At 56.9% G+C, this 19,729-nt stretch overlaps 2 protein-coding genes across 4 annotated transcripts; one reads left to right on the top strand and one right to left on the bottom strand.

Moving 5' to 3' along the window:
* Positions 1-553: 553 nt before the first annotated feature.
* Positions 554-4,471, bottom strand: B3GALT6 (beta-1,3-galactosyltransferase 6). The gene has a single exon (XM_041772827.1). It carries the CDS (start codon positions 4,387-4,389, stop codon positions 3,400-3,402), a length of 990 nt encoding a protein of 329 aa, XP_041628761.1. The 5' UTR covers positions 4,390-4,471; the 3' UTR covers positions 554-3,399.
* A 114-nt stretch (positions 4,472-4,585) lies between these two features.
* Positions 4,586-18,635, top strand: SDF4 (stromal cell derived factor 4). 3 transcript variants are annotated; one of them, XM_041772147.1, is made up of 7 exons: positions 4,586-4,741; positions 7,753-8,105; positions 12,533-12,669; positions 12,967-13,080; positions 16,279-16,437; positions 16,794-16,969; positions 17,950-18,635. In XM_041772147.1, exons 2-7 carry the CDS (start codon positions 7,801-7,803, stop codon positions 18,124-18,126), a joined length of 1,068 nt encoding a protein of 355 aa, XP_041628081.1. In that variant the 5' UTR covers positions 4,586-4,741; positions 7,753-7,800; the 3' UTR covers positions 18,127-18,635. The 3 variants fall into 3 exon arrangements, with proteins under 3 accessions (XP_041628081.1, XP_041628082.1, XP_041628084.1); XM_041772148.1 differs by having other exon boundaries at positions 4,618-4,745; XM_041772150.1 differs by lacking the exon at positions 4,586-4,741 and adding an exon at positions 4,856-5,061.
* Positions 18,636-19,729: the final 1,094 nt, after the last annotated feature.

The following is a 19,729-nucleotide window of genomic DNA, read 5'->3' as shown; positions in this document are numbered from 1 at the left end:
TGGTCCTCTGACGGCCCATGTTCTCTCTCCAGACACCTGCTCTCCATGTTGGTCTTGGGGGAGGGAGGGGCAGGACCAGAACCCTGAGCGAGGAGGGCCACACCACCTGAGGGGGTTCTGGATGCCCCCTGCCCTGTCTGGCCTCAATGCCCTGCCAGTGGGCTCTGATGACAACTAAGAGAAGGATACTGGCTTGGCTGGGAGCAGAGTCAGCCATCCTGCATCCTAAATCCCCCATAAAAACCCGTTCGGTGGTCTAAATCCCCACCTCCTGGACAGTGCTGGGCTCACAGAGAGCCTTGGCTCAGCCTCTGGTCCACAGGGCACACATGTCCAGATGGTGTGGAGCCCAAGTGGGGTGCCTCAGTGGATGGGGAGGGGTACCCTGACCTGGAAAGTCCACCAGTTGGACCGCAGGAGGGCAGGCTCTATCTGAAGGCCCCGTGACAACAGATAAGGTGACAGCGGAGGGTCACTCTAGGCTGTCAGCTCCATGTGGTCTGAACACTGATATCACAATGTGCTGATGATATGCAGTCAGCCCACTGCCTGGTCTGTTCTTTTGGAAATTTAATGACTTAGGTTGAACAATACAAAGTTCCCATTTTTGTGAATGGGAATGCACATTAGCATTTCCATGTGATTCAATTGAGTGCTAAAGCTCCAGGACCCCCTCCTCCAAAGAGACATGCCTAGATTTTTTTATGAGGAGGTCTTGGACATTGGTGCCATACTTTCCATGGGGTCCACTCTGGAGAAACCCAGAAGCTACAGCAGGACTGCAGATGCTGGGCAGGGGTCTCGAGGTCCAGCCTTCATCTCAGAACTGGCTCTGTCATTGGAACCCAGGTCCCAGAAGCTGTCTGGTCTATGCCAGCAGTCTCCTTGTTTGAAAGATGGAGATGTACACATGCCATCCCCTTCAACAATCCAAAGGTTCAGACAGACGTCCAGGTGTCCCACTGTTCTCAGCATTCCTTGAGAACCTGTTGTTCAGTTGGCAGGGTCCCCTTCTGCTCACCTGTGTCTCCAAACCTGGACCCTCTCATGAATCCTTGCCTTGTAAACAATGTGTTTATGGGGCAGTCAGACCTGCCTCGAGGCAGCCAATCAGAAGGCTCACAGTCACCTTATAATTAGAATTTTGTCACATCACAGGACATGATGGGGTCCCATGGGTCATGGGACCTCTCTGGCCCAGCTCTACCTTCTAATAGCAGGAGAATTGCGACCACAAGACCATCCCCCCTTCCTTCTAGCCCAAGACTTCAAATTCTGGATATTCTTCTACCTTTAAACAAAAATAACCCAAACCTTCTGCTTGGACTGTGTCCCCCAAAATTTAGACTAAAGCTTTAACCCCCAATGTAATAGTAACTGGAGCTGGTGTTGGCTGAGGTCATGAGGGTGGGCCCTCTGCTGGGATTAGTGTCCTTGTTAAGACACCAGAAAGCTTGCTCTGGCTCTCTCTCATCCTAAGGACATGGCGAGAAAGTGGCTACCTGCACAGCAGGAAGAGGACCCTCCCCAGAACTGCACCTTGCTAGCTAGCACTCTGTGAGGAACTGTGAGCCTTGTCTGTGGGGTTTTGTCATGGTGGTGCAAGCAGAACAAGACATCTGCTTTTAAAATCCATGGCCTAGGGGATCCCTGGGCGGCTCGGCGGTTTGGTGCCTGCCTTTGGCCCAGGGCGTGGTCCTGGAGTCCTGGGATCAAGTCCTGCGTCGGGCTCCCGGCATGGAGCCTGCTTCTCCCTCTGCCTGTGTCTCTGTCTCTTTCTCTATGTCTGTCATAAATAAATAAATAAATCTTAAAAAAAAAAATCCATGGCCTAAGAACACGAAAGAATGGCAGTGAAAAAAGGCAAGTCAGAGATTTGCACCCCCAGACTGTATTGCCCCGAAGGACTGCAGATGCTGGTGGCATGGCCGGGTGACCTGGACAGCAAACCCAAGCCAGGTTCCAGAATAAGAACGTGCATTAGCATCGAACACTGCAGGACTGAGAAAAGGGCTCACGGGTATGCTGGAGTCTGTTTATTTTACTTTTGTGATGTCCACAGCACTCACTTTTCACATTTAATGGGGAAAAAAGAAACTCTGATCTTCTGGGATCTGTTAGGGTATGAGAGAAGATCAGCAGGGAGAGTGCTGTCTCCAAAGGGATGCGCCAGTTGGCAAAGCCTGTTTTCTTAAGACAGAACGTGGGAAACCTCACCGATGCTGAACCCTCCAAGGGTTCAGATTCCTGGAACTTGAGCCCAGAGTCTACAATAACAGATGCGTGTGTGGGAAATACTTGCCCCTGCATGGCCATAAGGAAGCCTTAAAAGGAAAGTCTTTTCAGAAAGAGACAATAGGACTGACTTTTGTGTAAACTGGGAAGAGAAATGGACAGTTTTAGAATTCTTCCACATTTAAACACACAGGCAGCAACAGGTCTACGACTCAAGCTGTAAAAACAGATTAATCCACAAAGTCCAAGTTCTGATAGAAAAGTCTTCCCTTAAATAATTTAAAAAATACTGAGGTCCACATTCCTAACTTAATCTCTTATCTACACAAATTTACAGTATTTATAAATCACAGGCTAGCACTGAATTACATTTATCACGAATTCACTCTAAAGCAACACAGACCAAAATACCATTGAAGCTAATTAACATCACACACAGTTAACTCTTGGATCGCCACACGACAAATGACACCAACGTGGAACATAAAAGAAGGTAACCTAACCCAATAAATCTACGGTGATTTTGATAAAAGCCACTGGAACACAACACAGTCAAGTCGCAGCATGCAAGGGCCGGAAGATCAGTTCCCTGCAGTCACAGCTCCAATGTGGTGACCTCCTAGATGGACGGTCAATGCAGGATGCAGGCTGTGACCTAGTGCCCACCCCCGAACAAGTCTGGATTCTTTCTCTGGGGTCAGGCTCTGCAAGTGCCTGGAGGATCCAGCCTCTGGTTGCCTTCCTCTACCCTGGGAGAAGGCAGCACACGCCCAGACCGGGGAGGGGCTGCAGCCACCTCTGCCTGCCCTCACACTCAGAGGTGGGCATCTTCCCAGTGTAGGCCCATGCTGGCTGAACTCCAGGGACAAGACATCTCTCCCTGGATATTATGTGCTGCCCTGGCAAGCCCTATAGTGACCACTGGGATGCACAGCCCCAGGCACCCACTGGAGCCGGGCCCTACACGCTGTCCACTGCCACTCAGCATCTGCCTGAAAACCCCACCGGTCGCCAAATACACCCCGTCCCCCGAAGGGCTGGACTCATCCTGGGTGACCATCGGGAACCTGTAGGGCCGGTGGGAGGCCCCCTCAGCAGCTGCTGCCCAGAACCCCGCCTGAGGCATCTGTCCCGGCCTCCCTCCAGCGCCGGGTGCTGGGCGGCTCAGGGGATGCCCTCCTTCCTCTGGCAGCACTGCGACGGAGGCGCGGACCAGTCGTACACATATGAGAGGCGCAGCTGCACCTCCTGCTTGCACAGGCGGCCCTCGCGTGTCAGCATCTGGTGCTTCTCCAGCATGTCCTCCAGGCTCTGCTTGTGCGTCACCAGGTACTGGTTGCTGCAGCCGCGGGACTTGTACTCAGTGTCGAAGCGCGGGTCGTGCTCGCGCTGGACGTCCACCGGCGCCAACCAGGCGCCCAGGGACACGTCCTCGCTGTGCCAGGCGCGCAGGTACTCCCGGCTGAGGCGCAGGTAGTGCACCAGGTCGGCCGAAAGCACGTAGCCGCCGCCCAGTGCGTAGGGCAGGTAGTAGTCACAGAGCTGCCAGGCGGCTTCACGCCAGCGGCCTCCGGGCTTCACGCGGCCACGGCCCGAGAAGAAGCCCCAGTAGAGGCGGCGGCGACGCGCGGGCTCGCGGGCTCGCAGCTCGGCCAGCAGCGCGTCCAGCCGCGCGAACGAATCGTCGTCAGCCTTGAGAACGAACTCGAAGGCCACGTGCTCGTCCAGCCAGGCCAGCATGGCCAGCACCTTGGCCGTGAGGTTCTCGTAGGCGTCGCGCAGTGCCGGCAGCAGCAGCAGGTCCCCGTGCCGTGCCTGCTCGCGCTCCAGGGCCCGGCGCTCCTCGGCGCCCAGGCCGCCCGTGCCCACCGCGAAGCGCGCCCACACGTCGCCCGGGCCGCCGCGCCGCCCCGCCGCCAGCCACGTGCCGCGGACCACGCTGCGCCGCTCTGCCGCCCGGGGCGCGCTGGCCACCAGCACCGCCAGGAAGGCGGTGGCGCGCGCGGGCCCGGCGGGCGGGGGGCTGCGGCCGGGCGGCGGGCGGGGGCCGTCGGCGGCGCAGCGGGCCAAGTAGAGCAGCCCGGCGCCGCAGAGCGCCAGGCCACCCAGGCCCAGCGCTGTCCGGTGCCGCCACGCTCGCCGCAGCAGCTTCATGGCGGGCGCGCACGCGCGCGCGCGCGAGGCGCCCCGGAGGACTCGAAGCCGGCGCCCAGGCCGCTTCCACCCGCGGCGGAGGCTAAGGGCCCGGCGCTGCCGGTCACGTGCCCACCCGTCACGTGGGCACGCGCACCCTGCTCGTTGGTTGCCCCTGGGAGGGGCCGCGCGGTCACTTCCGCCCGGAGAAAAGATGGCGGCACCAGCGTCGTCGCGCTGGGGTAGTGCCCACGCGCGCCGTTCTTGGTCCGCCTCTTCCCGGAAGAAAGATGGCCGCGGCCTAGGCGAGTCCGGTTAGAGGCGTCACGGGCGCTCGGGTCCCGCTCGGTGGATCCTGAGCGAGGGAAGGGAGGTGGGTGAGTGAGGGCCCCGGGGCAGGGAGGGGGCGGCGGGAGGCCTGCGGACGCACCCTCGGGCCGCTGGATCCTGGGCTCATGTCATCTCTGCCCTCAGCGACGGCTGCCTCCGGGAAACAGGCTGACGATGACCGGTCGGCAAGGGAGCCGGGGGGACCCCGGTGTTTACCGGCGAGGGGACCTCGCTGCCCTAACTGGTGGGACTTGGTGAAGATTTGAAATTGTGCGTGTGAAGACCCTGGCTTCCGGGTCGGCCAGTGTCAGTTGTTACCGACCTTCTCTACGCGACTCCCGAGACCGGTGACGGGGCCTTTAGGTGAAGCGTTTGCGCTTTTAACCGCGAGAGATTGAGGTTCGCCGGAACGGACACCCCAGGGCGGCCGAGAAATGTCGCGTCCGCCGAAGCTGGGAGCCCTGGGAGGTGTTGCCTTCCCTATTCACGTCGCTTCTAGAGGATGGGGATTCCCTGCGCTTTGAAATCCCAGCCTTGGGGTGCCGGGATCAGGGGGTCGGGGTTGGGGGTCAGGTGTCGGGGGTTCGGGTCAGGGGGTCAGGTGTCTGGGTCGGGGGTGGGGGCCTGAGGGTCAGGGGTGCAGGGCCGGCAGAGGGTGAGGAACCCAGCACCTGATGGCATCCTCAGCCACGCTGCTACTTTCCTGCTAAGGAACCTCTGAAGGGAGAAGACAAAGTCTCACTTGGCCTCCTGATATCCGTTTGATTATTTCGAGGTTGCTTTATCTGCAGAACTAGTGTTCTGCCCTTGAAGATAAGGAAGGAATTGAGTTTGTTCTTTCCGGGAGCAAAGTACAGTCTGCCTGGACCCGATACGTGTTTTTATGGCCACTGTTCAGAGAGGGCTGTATTAATGTCAGGGGCGGTTATCTTGGTGTGCACAGCACTTTTCCGGCAGGCAGGAGCAGGAAAGGACGGCCAGCAGCGGACCCTAGTGACCGCAGGCTTGTGACAGGCTGCATGTCCTCCTGGGCCCCACTGGCGTCTCCACTCAGCATAATCCCCCGGACCCCAAGCTGCTGGTTGGAGCTGTGGGTGCCTTGCCCACAGCGAGTGGGCGAGGTACAGTGGGTGAACACCACTTACTGGGTTCCTCAGGGTCTGTTTATGTAGGGCTCTGCTGGTCTTGAGACACGTACCCCATGTTGTTCCCACAGGCCCTGTGTTTTTTATTGTGCGCTTTTGCAGAACACGGATGTTTTCAGGAACATGTGTGTGCACTGTGGTAGAAACCCCTGTACATGTTCATTCAGCTGTGTGGACAGTGTGACTGCTGCTTGGATGGTGAGGGGCAGGAGGTGTGGCGCTCCAGTGGATGTGACTCAGGGGCAGTCCTGTCACAGAGAACACCCTGGGGCAGCTGGCCAGCCTGCGTGCTTCTGAAGACATTGCAGGCCCCCCCCAGACCTGTAGAGAGGGGTGTCTGCTATCCCCTCACAGGAATGAGACAAGTTCAGAGAGTGGGCCCAGGTGGTGCTCAGGTTGACAGGACTAGCATATAAAGGTGTCAGCTGACAGGTGGATAGTGCCATTCAGGAGTAGGAACATTTGAAAGGAAGCATCAAGTAAGCAAGTGGTGGCATCTGCTCGTGTTGCCGTACCAGCCAGTGGAGCTCGTGTCCCGCACAGTGTGCCCTCAGGCTGTGCTGTGGTGGCTGTGCTGCTGGCCAGCATAGACATCTGCTTGGCCAGGTAGAAGGTCCTGTGCTTCCTGCCATGCCCCAACTTGACTGCAGGTGGCACCCTGGCCTGCTGTGGGTGCCTCCAGGGCCACCAGCCCTGGGCCCTGGGCGCTACTGGGCTTCCCTTTGCTGCTCCTCCCTGCAAAGACTGCCAGAGGAGGGCAGGGCCTCAGCTGTGCCCGAGGGGACCACCAGGTGTTTGCCAGGTGGACAGACTATGAGGACAGGTTAAGTAAAAGGCCAGAAGGAACTGCTGTTCTTTTGGGAAGTGTGGAGTGTGAAGGTCTGTGAGAAGCTGAGCTAGACGCTGAGCAGGCAGCTGGGCCATGTTCTGGCACCAGCCAGAAGGGAGTTCTAGGTCATTCCAGAAGGGAATCTGGAGGAGCCTGGAAGGGAAAGCAGGTAAGTGGAAGGAGCCAGGTATGGGAAGAGGCTGGGATGGCCAAGTGCTGGGCATGAGTACTTGTGGCCCTGGGATCCTTACTGTGGGGAAGTAGACCGAAGAGTGGCCTCGATTCCTCATTGCCAGGCCCAGGCATACCGAGGATGACAGACTTCCTGTCTTCTTGGTCCTGTGTGAACATGAGCAGGGCTGTGTGTGTGTGTGTGTGTGTGTGTGTGTGTGTGTATGCTCGTGTTTGTGTACAAGTGTGTACTTGCTGTGTATGTGTGTGCACACCTGCAGGTCATTGAGATGGGAAGGTAGGGAGGGGCTGGTGCCCTGCTGGATGGTTTGGGCATTTGCTGGCACCAGGCCCTGTCCTCACAGTGCCTCAGACTGGGGTAGGGGGCTTCCTGTTTCACGGTAGTAACCGAGGCTGGGGAGGTCAGGTGACTGAGCCAAAGGGACAGAGCTCACAAGTGCTGAGTTGGGTTTTGGAGAGTGGGTTACCATGACTCTGGGGTCAGTCTCAATACCAGGAGGGATGGAGAAAGACTGTTTTGGGAATAGCCGCTGTGGGCATTGAAAAGGGGTAGGTTTAGTGATGCTGAGTGGCCCTTGAGGTGGGGCAACTTAGACCTGAGTAAGAGAGAGAGATAAGATGCTTCTCCAGCATATTTGGAAAATGAAAAAGTATGTCTAGTATAGATCCATAAACCAAGAATTTCTATATTGTGTTGTAAAGTAAGCGCTGCTTTAGTGAAATATTTGCTGATGCTCCATTGAACATTGGCCATGTCCTCTTTGTGGACTTTTAATTGCATGCCGGGGTCTGGTAGCTGTGGGCTGTTGGCCTTTCACAGTACCTGGGGTGGTGGGAAGGTCGTGACCCAGGCCTCACTAATGACCTGTCCTGTTCCTCTCTCCCCAGCTCCTGGCCGCATTTGCAGGCCATCTCACAGTCCAGACCTGGGTGGCCATGGCATTCAGGCAGGCTCCCCTCTGCGGCCTGGCTCCTCACTGCATATGGCTCTTGGGGGTCATCCTTTTGATGGATGTGTCTGCCCGGCCTGCCAACCACTCATCTGCTCGGGAGAGAGCAGGCACCAAGGATGAGCCTGAGATCCTACCCCCGGATCACCTGAATGGGGTGAAGCTGGAGATGGATGGACACCTCAACAAGGACTTCCACCAGGAGGTCTTCCTGGGGAAGGACATGGACGGGTTTGAGGAGGATGCAGAGCCACGGAGGAGCAGGCGGAAGCTGATGGTCATCTTTTCTAAGTAGGCACCTGGGCCTGGGCCACAGCTCACACAGGCCATGTGCTGGGGTTCGGCTGATGGTCATCTTTTCTAAGTAGGCACCTGTGGCCTGTGGCCACAGCTCACACAGGCCATGTGCTGGGGCTGGGCAGGGCCCACAGATCTCAGGGGGCCTGAGCCTTAGGAGACTCCCTGCCCAGCATAGGCCTGGTGGGTCCCAGACTCCCAGGGTATTGGTGACTAGTGGTCCAGGCACGTTCCAGGACCCAGGATTCGTGGCTCTCGGTTCCAGGAAGGAGACTGAGAGGAGCCCCTTTGAGTGCACACAGGTGTCACACAGGCTGGGGACACACGTCCAGAGGGCACAGGGCCTGGTGGCTTTGGAGCCTCCAAGAGAGTGGAGGGGCTTCATGGCCAGGGCATGAGCCCGGGAAGAGGCCCTTGGTAGTTGGACCTGGACTCTGTTCCCTGAGCCTCTCAGCCTCAGCGTCCTCATCTATGGAAGGGAGCATTGAGAGCCCTGCTTCCTTGGTGTGTGGAGAACAAAGTCTTGGCATATGCTGGGTGCTGTTTATTCCTAGGGTAGGGTGAAATGAGGTGGAGAACAGATAGGAGGGCAGCAGGGCTGAGTGAGTAGTGCAGTAACTTGGGAGAGGCTGGGGTGTGCTGAGGGGTGTGGTGGGTTTTACCACTGGGTAGGTGGGAGAGGACTAAGCAGGTGGAGGTGAGAGAGGGTGGGGCGAGTGCAAGGCTCCTACAAGCAGAGCAGAGATGTCGGGTATACCAGTTACCAAGTGGAGTTGAGGAGGAGCATCCAGCAAGCATGAGTGTGTCCTCGGCCAAGTCTGGGCACCAGGTGAGAGATCTGGAGAGAGGACCATGGCCAGACCAGGGCCTGTGGGGTTCAGAGGTCAGGAGAAAGGAGGAGCAACTAGGAGGCTCTAGGGGGAAAGGGTGATGCTTCCTTGGACAGCCCCCTCTGGGGCTGAGTTGGAGGAACTGGTGACTCTGCCCTTGATGAAATGTGCTAAAGCCTCGTCTAGCATCCAGGTTTTACTGTGAAGTCTTCTGTTTTCTGTGAGCAGAGGAAAACTGGAGACCAAGCCACCAGGGAGCAGGTGGCTCCTTCTTTGTCAGATGGAGGCAAACCCACACAAGGCAGCGAGATTGCAGTGCTTGTTCTGTGTCTCCATGATGCCCTGATGGGGTTTCCCTGGATAGGTATTGGCGAGAGAGGTGGATCCCATCAGCTGGGGGCGGCTGGAAGGCCTGTGGATGGTGGGCTGGCCGAGACCGAGTGGGAGACAGGTGGGCGCTGGACCAACACCAGACTGGGTAATCTGTTCATGATTTGGCTGGCTAACGTCGAGGTCCCTGGCCTCTCCCCAGGACTCTGTTGGGAGCATCCCTCCCCACACTGGGAGCCACCTTCCGGCAGCGTACCGAGGGTGGTCTGCACCACTCACTGGGCCACGGGCCAGCTGTGTGCCCGCAGGTAGCCTTTGGGCTAAAAACACTGGGCAAGGACATCTACTCGGACCTGCCCTGGGCTTCCTTGGGAGAGGGTGGCTTCACCCTGGACCCCAAGATACCTGTGGAACCTCAAACCTGTGAATATTGTGTCCGTTAGAACATCTTCCCATCAGACAGACTCAAACTCAGCTGTTGAGCCAGCAGCATGTTCTCACTGGGCTGCTTCTGGGCCTTAGAGCCCTTGGCACTTTTGTGTGTTGGGGGGCCCAGGGCTCTGGGAGGAAGGGGCCATGAGAGGGCCGGGCCTCGAGAGACCAGGCAGGGCCTCTTGGACAGGTGACAGCAATGGGGCAGAATCCAAAGAGGGTGAGATGCTGCCCAGAGACTGCGCCAGGAGCAGGCGCCTGACACTGGAGCAGGGGGTGCAGTCGGGAGGCAGGGTGTTTTCCTGCCATGCTTATGTTTTCAATGTTGAAGGTTCGTTGTTTACCTGATTGGAACATAGCTGGGTATCATGACGGAGCACAGAGCAGGAGCCAAAAATTCAGCAATGAGCCTGGGACTGTGGGGGCTGGGGGTGTGTCTGGAGCCCCACCTGGATCTCACACCTGTCAGGGCTCTGAGGTCCAGGTGTGCAGATGTCTGTGCTCAGGCAGGAAGCAGGCTTAATGCCAGACCTCACCTGGGCCTCTTCTTCCTGGGCACCTGCTGCCCTCTGCACGGAGTCACGAGGGGCCCTGCAGGTGGAGAGGTGCGTGCTTGCTCAGAGGGGTAGCAATGCTAAGAACACATTCCCTGGAAGTGGAGAAAATGGGACCAGTAAGCCGTGTTGCCAGCGGGAAGATGGGGGTTGCCTTGCAAGCTGCTTGCTTTTCAGTCTTTCTGAGGTGTGTGGCTGTAGCTGTCCACAGGAGGTATTTTTGTTATGTATCACTTATTTTGCGGGGTCACAGGTGGGGAGCACCTCACTCTACTCACCACCACTTGCCACTGTGGTTTCCACACTGACTTCCATCTATGGCCACTCCTCCTTCAAGAGGCCGCATAGCACAAGACTGTGGCGTCTGGCTTTTTGTTAGCTGCTGCCTCACTGGCCCCCTGCCCGAGTTATACGTGGTCTCAAGGACCTGGTTTTGATTAATGTAATCCTGTTACAACATTCATTCATTCATTCATTCATTGGAGATACAGAGAGAGAGAGAGAATGGCAGAGACACAGGCAGAGGGAGAAGCAGGCTCCATGCAGGGAGCCTGACGCGGGACTCGATCCCGGGTCTCCGGGGCCCCACCCTGGGTTGAAGGCAGGTGCCAAACCGCTGAGCCATCCAGGGGTCCCCTGTCACAACATTAAAAAGTAATTAATTTATTTATTAGAAAAAGAACACAGACACCTGCACATATGCATTTGGGGGTGATGAGGGGAAGTGGGGGAGAGAATCTCCGCACTGAGCACAGAGCCTGACATGGCACTCGATCCCACGACCCTGAAATTATGACCTAAGCCGAAATCAGGAATCGAGTGCTTAATTGACTGATCCACTCAGGCACCCCACCACAATATTTCTTAAATAAGATTTTTATCTTGGAATAATATTAGATTTACAGAAAAGTGGCAAAGATAGCCAGTTCTCCCTTATACTGACCTTTAGGTAACTACAGTGCACTTGTCAAAACTAAGAATCAGCAGGGCTATTCCTGTTGCCCACACTCCAGCCTTCAGGTTCCACTCTGTTTCCCATTGTCCCTTGTCCATTCAGGGGACAGGAACGCTGAGTGTCACGGGTCCTCTGTCCCCTCTGGGATGTGGTGGTGTCTCTCTCTTACTCTTTCATGACCTTGACAGTTTTGGGGAGGACTGCACAGTTGTGGGGTCCCTCATTTGGGGTTTGTTTGCTGTGCTTTCTGGTGCTGAGAGTGGGGTTGGGGTTTGGGAAAGAACACCCCAGAGGTGAGGTGGCCCTCTTGTCACATCCCATTAGTGGGTAGTTGGCATCTGTAGGACAGTTTGGGACACGTTGGCCTGGTCACCTGGTCCAGGTGGTGTCTGCCAAGTGTCTCCCTGTCCCTCCTGTCTTCTTTGGGAGCCACTCAGTGAGACAGTTGCCCTTCAGCAACTGGGGTGGGGAGGGGAGCCACCATATGATTTGGATTTCTGTGGGGAGCATTTCTGTCTCCCCGTACGTTGACTTATCACTCATTTCCTTCTGTCAGCTGGGACTGCTGGACATTTGTTGTACACTTTGGGTAGGATCCAGCACTGCGCTGGTCTGCCGCTCGCATTATTCCCACTTGGCGGTGGGGAGCCCTTCCATTTGTTTGTTTTGGGGGCACTTCCTTACTTGCTGGCACTACCAGGTGCTCCAGGGGCAACTCTCCAGGGAGCCCTGGCTTCTTTTATTGCAGGACGGTGGGTAGAAGCCCAGATCTGGGCACTGGTTCTGTGCATTACTGCTGGGGTTGCTTCCTGGGGCCCTCCTGGTGGGCAGGGCTAGATGATGTGTGTGAACATAGGTGTGTTAACACATGCACACACATACTAGTCTGCACACGTGTGTATGAGCCAGTTCATACACTGAGTGTGTGCTGATGCATGCACACACATGTACGCACACTTGCATCTGTATTTGCTTCTCCATTTAGCCATCTGTAGCCCCGTATGGAACATGACTCTGCTCTGGCTTCATAGCTCTGGCCCCATGTGTCTGGGTGTGTAGATTTGGGTTGGCGATGCCGCCTGTTTTGAGCAAGGGCCGAGTCTGTCCTCCCCCGGTGGCCCCCAGACTACTGGGGAAGTGGTGCTGATCTGCTGCTACAGAGTAGACCACCAGTCTTCCCTGCCACCCCTAGTGTCCCCTGACACTTCTGGCGTCACTGTTGGGTAGAATGTGTCCCTGTTCATGGCAGTGAAGTCCCGCTGGCCATCCTTTGGTCCCGGGTTCTGGAGACCTCGTCTGATGTTGCTTGTCTGGCCACAGGGTTGATGTGAATACTGACCGGAAGATCAGCGCCAAGGAGATGCAGCACTGGATCATGGAGAAAACGGCAGAGCACTTCCAGGAGGCCATCGAGGAGAGCAAGGTGCACTTCCATGCTGTGGACCCTGATGGCGACGGTATGGTGACCTCATCCTGACTCCATGGGCTGGAGGCTGCCAGGGGAGGGCAGTGTGTAGGGGCAGAGGAGGTGAGGCCGTAGTGCTCGATTGTGCTGGCCCCAAGACAGACCCCTGGCTCATGCATCCCCTGCAGGTGAGGATGGGGGTGTGGGGCACGGGCCTGGCTTTGGGGTGTGCTGTGGCCACTTCAATGCTTCTGTACTTGCCTGCAGCCTGGGGATACTGGAAGATGTCTGCAAACAATCACATACCTCTTCCCAAAACTGTCCATTTTGGATCGGTCTTATCTTCTAGGGCATGTGTCATGGGACGAGTATAAGGTGAAGTTTTTGGTGAGCAAAGGCCACAATGAGCGAGAAATTGCGGAGAAGATAAAGAATGGGGAGGAGCTGAAAGTCGACGAGGAGAGTGAGTGTCTGGGCCCTGTGGCATGCCTAGAGGGAGGCCTCTAGCCGGGCAGGCCATGGGGGCAGCAGGCGGCCTCCCATAGGTTTTTGCTGGGGAGGTCTGTGGACCAGGACAGGGTCCGTGATGATGGAGGGAGGATCCTCACAGCCCTCACTGCATCCCGTTTGGGGCCCCTGCCGAGTTTTGGCTTGTTGCTTGTTGCGTCCTGTTCTTCCTCCACGCAGTGAGTCAGCATCCCACCCTTGTCCTATCGTGTCTTCTCTTGGTGATGTGTGTTTGAAAGTTTCTCTGCAGCATGTTTGCACCCATGACTTGGTCCCTGTTTGTCATGTGCCCACCCGTCCCCCGCCTCGCTCTGTGAGGGCTGCTGCTGCTGCGGCCCCTGGGCTGTGGCTGTCCCCTGCTGCTGGGTCTTCAGGGGGACCGTGAGCACTCTTGTCTGTGCCAGTGTTTGTGGTTAGGGGCCCAGACCCCTCTGTCCTCTGTTGGGTGGCAGTCATGCCTTCTTTCTGTTTGTATTTTCCCTGTTCATCCTTCACCTGATTCTTTGCCTTCCTTGCTGGCAAGCAGGGAAGTGACTGGCCTTTTTGTGCTATCTCTGTCCTGCAGTCTTGCTATGATTGCGTAGTGCTTTTAGGACTTTAGTTAGTTCTCTCAGATTTCTCTACAGGTGACAGTGACATCAGCGAACACAGTTTGTTTCCTCTTTCCCAATCTGTATACATCCTGCCTCTTCCTCTTACCATATTTCCTGGGACTTCAGGACCATGCTGGAGAGCATTGGTGATGGGGCACCTTTTCCTTTTTCTGATCTCAGAGGAAGTGTTAAGTTTCTCCCCATTAAACTGGTGTGAGCTGCAGGTTTTCTGTAGGTGTTCTTTGCTAGAGAAAATCCTCCTCTGTTCCTAGTTTGCTGAGAGTTTGGATCATGAATGACTGTTGGATTTTGTGTCATTTTTGTCTGTTGATCTGATCATACAAGTTTTCTTCTTCAGCTGTTGATGTGATGATCACGGTAATTGATTTCCAGATGTTGAAATGGTACTGGCCTTGTGTACCTGGGATGAGTCCCACTTGGTCATGGTCTATAATTCTTCTTACATGTTTTTGGGTTTAATTTGCTGGTCTTTTGTGGGGCATGTTTGCATGAGACACACTGGTCTGTAGTTCCCTTTTCTGTTGGTGTCTGAGCCCCCAGCCTTTGGGCTGTCCCATGGGGGCTGCCTGTTACAGGCACCCTGTCCATGTGTCTCATACGTTTGTTTTTCCTGCTTCATCTGACCGTGGTGCATATGTAACTTAGAAGAGCCTCAGGTTAAGCAGCACCAGATCCTTTTCCTGAGCAGCACGGAGGCTCCTGGACACCCTTGGACACTGGCTGGCCTTTCCCCATTCCTGGGGCGCCATCCAGAATTTCATTTCTGTTCTTCTTAAAGCATGTACCTTGGATGTGATTTTTTTTTTTAATTTTTATTTATTTATGATAGTCACACACACACACACACAGAGGCAGAGACATAGGCAGAGGGAGAAGTAGGCTCCATGCACCGGGAGCCCGACGTGGGACTTGATCCCGGGTCTCCAGGATCGCGCCCTGGGCCAAAGGCAGGCGCTAAACCGCTGTGCCACCCAGGGATCCCGATTATTTTTTTTGAAATGGCAGTTTGCCTTTTTCATGTCTGTTTCTGTGTTGTTTCCATGGTTTGTCCTGGGGTTCCACTGTCCCCTGAAGAGTGTATTTAGAGGCCTCTAGGGGTCCTGGGGGGAGGAGAGGGCTCTGTCCTCCTGCTGATGTTGGCGATTTGACACCAGCGTCTGGGTGGCTGCTGGGGTGCAGGGAGCCGGCCCCCTGTCTCGCCTGCTCTTGGGATCTGGTCTATCTGCAACGCCTTTCCCTCAGGTGTGTCTGGGGTCAGGACCTGTCCTTCAGGGACATGGGCTCTGCTGCCTAAGCCTGCCTGTCAATTCTTTCATTTCAGCACGTGTCCCTTCTTTAGTTTGGAGGGGATGAGCAGGTGAGGGACATCAGAAGTGAGGAGCAGTGTTGAGGGTGTGGGATGCCAGGGAGCACAGGTGGGGGCTGAGAGGTAGGCTCAAGAGTTCCCATGTGGCAGCGTGTCTCCTCAGGGATGCTTGGCACATGCACGTGGGCTTGGGGGGCTGCTATCCCCAGGTACCACACATGGGGGCCTGCTCAGGTCAGTGCCAGGCCTCCCTCCAGCCTCTGGCGCTGCTGGCATCGCTGCTTGTGTGTCTGACCTCTGCTGTGGTGTTGGGTTCAGCACCCCTTAAATCCCCAGTTGACCTCATGGTACAGCTGCTCACAGACTCTGTACCTGTCCCCATGCCTCTTGTCCCAATGCAGAGCAGGCGAGAACATGTCGTCACTCCCACCTTTCTTCAGGTGTATTTGCCATTAAAAGTAGGTCACCACGGGATCTTCTGTCATAGAAGGTGCTGGGGCTCTAGATGACGGGTGCTGTGTGGGATGCAGCCATGGCCTGGCTCCTGGTGATGGCAGTGAGGGCCCAGACAGATCTCCACGCCCAAACTCTTCCTGCTTGCCTGGCCTACGCCACTCTCTTGGAAGACTGGGACAGTCATGGAGCCTGTGGAGCTTCAGGCTGGGCTCTAGGCCTCCCACGGAGGGAGAAGGGGGACTGTGGTGAGAGGCTGTGGGGGATGCTTGAGTCATACCTGGAAGCTGGGTTTTCCTCCAGAGCCCTACCCACCGTATACGCGCACGTGAAAGAGATAGAAGGGAATAAGGTCGCGCTTTGTTCCTGTGGGTGCGTGGCGGGGGCGGGTCCGCCTACATCGTGCTTTCCATTTCTCCCAAGGAGCAAACAGCAGCAGCAGTAGCTGAGGGTGGGGCCTGCAGGAGGGCGTCTGTGCCTGTGTGTGTTGGGGGGGTGTGTTGGGGGGTCGGCACCCATATTTGGGGGGTTTGTGTCACGAGCCTCTGCATCTGTACCTCGTGGGATCTGTGTCTGCATCTTGGGAGGGTTTGTGTCTGTCTGGGGGGCTCTGCACTGTGTGCGTCCTGAGGGCTAAGCTCTCCTTGGGGTGCTGAGCCTCTGGCCTCATGCACCACTGTGTCCTGGGCCAGCCTTGCCCATCCAGGCAGCACATCTCAGAGCTGCTCAGGTGCGTGCAGGTGTCCTGGGTGCTGGGTCCTCACAGGTCGGCCTTTCCCAGCACAGGAAGTCCTAGAGAACCTGAAGGATCGCTGGTATCAGGCGGACAACCCCCCTTCAGACCTGCTTCTGACGGAGGATGAATTCCTGTCGTTTCTGCACCCTGAGCACAGCCGTGGCATGCTCAAGTTCATGGTCAAAGAGATTGTCCGGGACCTGGGTGAGGCCTGGCCTATGGCCCATCCTGAGGGGGTGGTGAGGCTGAGGGGGTTGGCACCGCCCTGCTGGTGGCTGGGCTGGACGGCAGGGTCCATGGTGCACCTGCAGCCAGTCCTGGCAGCGGTGGCCCTGGGGGTTTGGAGGCTGTGTGGCCACACAGCGGTAAGAGATGGTCAGGCCTTGTCCTGCACCATCTGGCCTCCGCTAGGCTCCTGAGTGGGTCAGGTGTTTTGCTTTAGGCTAAAATTTAACACATGGAACATTTGGCAATGAACCTGTTTGGTTGACTTCCCTTGGATGGGCCTGGGTGGTCCCATGCCCACTTGAGGGCCAAGCATCCCCTCCCCTATCCCACAGACCAGGACGGTGACAAGCAGCTCTCACTGCCTGAGTTCATCTCTCTGCCCGTGGGCACGGTAGAGAATCAGCAGGGCCAGGACATTGATGACAGTTGGGTCAGAGACCGAAAAAAAGAGTTTGAGGAATTGATCGACGCCAACCATGATGGGATCGTGACCATGGCGGAACTGGAGGTGAGCGCAGGCGCTTGGGGGGGCATCTCCCACCCCCCAAGGTGGGGCCCAAGTCCCCAGGCTTCCAGGTGTGCCCAAGGCAGGGGCTATGGTGATGAGAAGGCAGTGTTGGTTGTGGGGGCACCTGGAGGTGGGCTCCCTGTGGTGGGGGGGATCCACCTGCCAGTGTGGTCACCTCTGTTGTTCAGATGAGATTTGAGCAGAAAAGCAGGCAGCTCAGTCAGGTACTGTACCTGCCTCCAGGTCAAGGTGCTTGGGATGTCTTGGCCCCTCTTGGCTCCAAGGAGCTGCTCCCCAATGGGCAGCTGGCTGAATGCTGGGGCGCTGGGGGCCACAGGCGGGGTTGGAATCCACCATCTTCCCCTGAAGTGTTTTCGCCAGTGTCGTGTAGGTGCTGTGTGGGCTTGTTTTTCCCCGTTGCTGGATGACTCATTCACTTTACGCCAGAATTCTCTGATCCCTGTTGATAGCTGGCGGGCGCAGCTGGTTGAGTCTGTGTCTGTGCCTGTGTCCGGGTACCATGTAGATCTGTGGGCAGGTCCCTGGTGGCCACTCAAGGCAGGGCTTCCCTCCTCCCTATCCCTAACCCTTCCCTTCTGTTAGGTGTCCTGACAAAGGTGGAGGTGGTAAGTCTTGGGTGCCCACACAGGTGAAGGCTGCCTGGCCCTGAGCCACTTCCAGCCTGGTGTCTGCCTTCCAGAACATGCTCATCTGTCCTTGCTGCTTCTGTACTGTCAGCCAGTGGGGTGTTTTGCATAAGGAGCGGCTCTCTGCTGGTTTTAGGGTCAGAGGTCAGGCCCTGATGCTGGTTCCCTGAGGGAGCATCCAGTGGGGCGGGGTGTCTGTCCTGGGGGCTCTCAGGCCCGTCACTGAGTGTGGACCTGCGGCGCTGTAGTGAAGAGGACACTCGGGGCGTGGGCAGCTGGGCAGGGCCGTGGCAGCCAGGGTCTGCAGTGGCCCTGTGCTTGGAACCATTGTAGGACTACATGGACCCCATGAACGAGTATAATGCCCTAAACGAGGCCAAGCAGATGATCGCCATCGCCGATGAGAACCAGAACCACCACCTAGAGCCTGAGGAGGTCCTCAAGTACAGCGAGTTCTTCACGGGCAGCAAACTGATGGACTATGCCCGGAATGTGCACGAGGAGTTCTGAGCCCACCCCACCTGCCACCTGCCCTGCGCACCTCGGCCCCCTGGCGCCTCCTAAAAGCCCCCCTTCCTGTGGCCCCGACAGCTGTGGCTCCAGGCTTACTGAAGATGTGCTTGAACGGGCCCAAATCCCCGAGGTGCAGTTGTGGGCTGGCCACCCTCCATGCACGGAGTCCCACAGGACAGTGCGGCTTACTTCTGAGAACTGACTGCATCAAGGCGCCGCAGCCTCACCTTATCTGTGGGGAGCAACGCAGTTCCTGCCGTTTCCTTGAAGACCAAGAAGTGATCATAGTATTAGAATGAGCTCTGCTGAGAGCTCTTGGCCGGCCTCTGGGGGGTGCCTGCCCCTTCCCGGGGTGCTGGGGAGGGGCCACCACAATGTTTAGTTTCCAAAAACACAAACGCTTGTGACGAGAATCTCATTAATGTACTTTAAATTACAGTTGCTTTTTTCTTCTAGCTTCATTTTTTTGTTGAAAAAAAAAATCCCATAAAATGATTTTGAACGTTTGTGGCTAGGTGGCTTCCACTTACTGCTTTTGAGGTGGGTGGTTTGGTGAGAACAGAGGGTTTGGTCAGGCTCCTGCCAGGGCAGGTGCGGGAAGGACCAGGCCCCGGATGTGTTTAGTGATGGGGAGGCCCACAGGTACGTGGGAAAGGGCTCTCACAGGATGCTGAGGGTCTGGGCTACGGATTCAAAATCAGGAGCCTGGAACCTGGGTGAGACCCCCTGGGAGGAGCTGGGGTGGAGAGGGGGAAGGTCTGAGGACAAACCCTGAGAGCAGGGGCTAGGGGGAGAACACAGAGGTCCTAGGTTGGCTGTGGGGGATGCAGCAGAGCCATCAGGGGGCCAGAGTCTCACGGAGCCTGTGCTGGGGCTTGGGGGCCCAAGAGCCTGAGTCCCACCAGGCCTGGATTTCTCATGCTTGCTTTCCCAGGTCCTTTGTGGTGGTCAGTGTGCCCAGTGTTCGTCTGGCATGTGGGGACAGAGGGCACTGAGCTGTGAGGGGTTTAACTGAGGGTCTCTGACCCCACGTGCCTCCCAGCTGCTGCCTTGAGTCCCTGCCCCGACCCTCCCCACCTCCATGTTGGTCATCCCCTCAGGAGCCCTGAGCTGTGATTTTGTGGCACCTTAGTGGATAGCTCACCCAGCCAGTGGGTCTGCTTGAGCCTTAGAGGGCCCTGTTCCGGCGGGGGCTCCAGCCAAGTGGGCAGAGGGGCTTCCTTGAGCTGCCCCTGTGACCCGCCCTTGCCACAGGGACCTGCTTCCGAGCAGCGTGGGGTGGGGCCGTTGCAGAGGAACAGAGGCGCAGTGACACCTGTGCTGGTTTCCAGGCAAACAAGAGGAAAGACTTCAGAGAGGACGAGAGTGCGTGGTGGGAGGGGGTCCCCGCAGCCAGGCCCACATGGCTGAGCCGGCAGCAAGCAGATGTGTGGTGCTCAGCAAAAGTGTGGGCTGTGCCGGGGGGTCAGCTGGGACCCCAGGGTAGAGGGTGAGCATGCGCATGACATGCAGTTGGCCATCTGTGCTGCGTGGGTCACAGTGGACAGATGCCCAGTCATGTGGGCCCAGTGTGCAGGGCCTCAGGCAGTGGGGACCACCC

This window comes from Vulpes lagopus, chromosome 10 (assembly GCF_018345385.1).
Source record: "Vulpes lagopus strain Blue_001 chromosome 10, ASM1834538v1, whole genome shotgun sequence".
Classification (NCBI taxonomy): domain Eukaryota; kingdom Metazoa; phylum Chordata; class Mammalia; order Carnivora; family Canidae; genus Vulpes; species Vulpes lagopus.
Note: the sequence above shows the minus strand (reverse complement) of the source record. Positions and strands in the feature narration are given on the sequence as shown.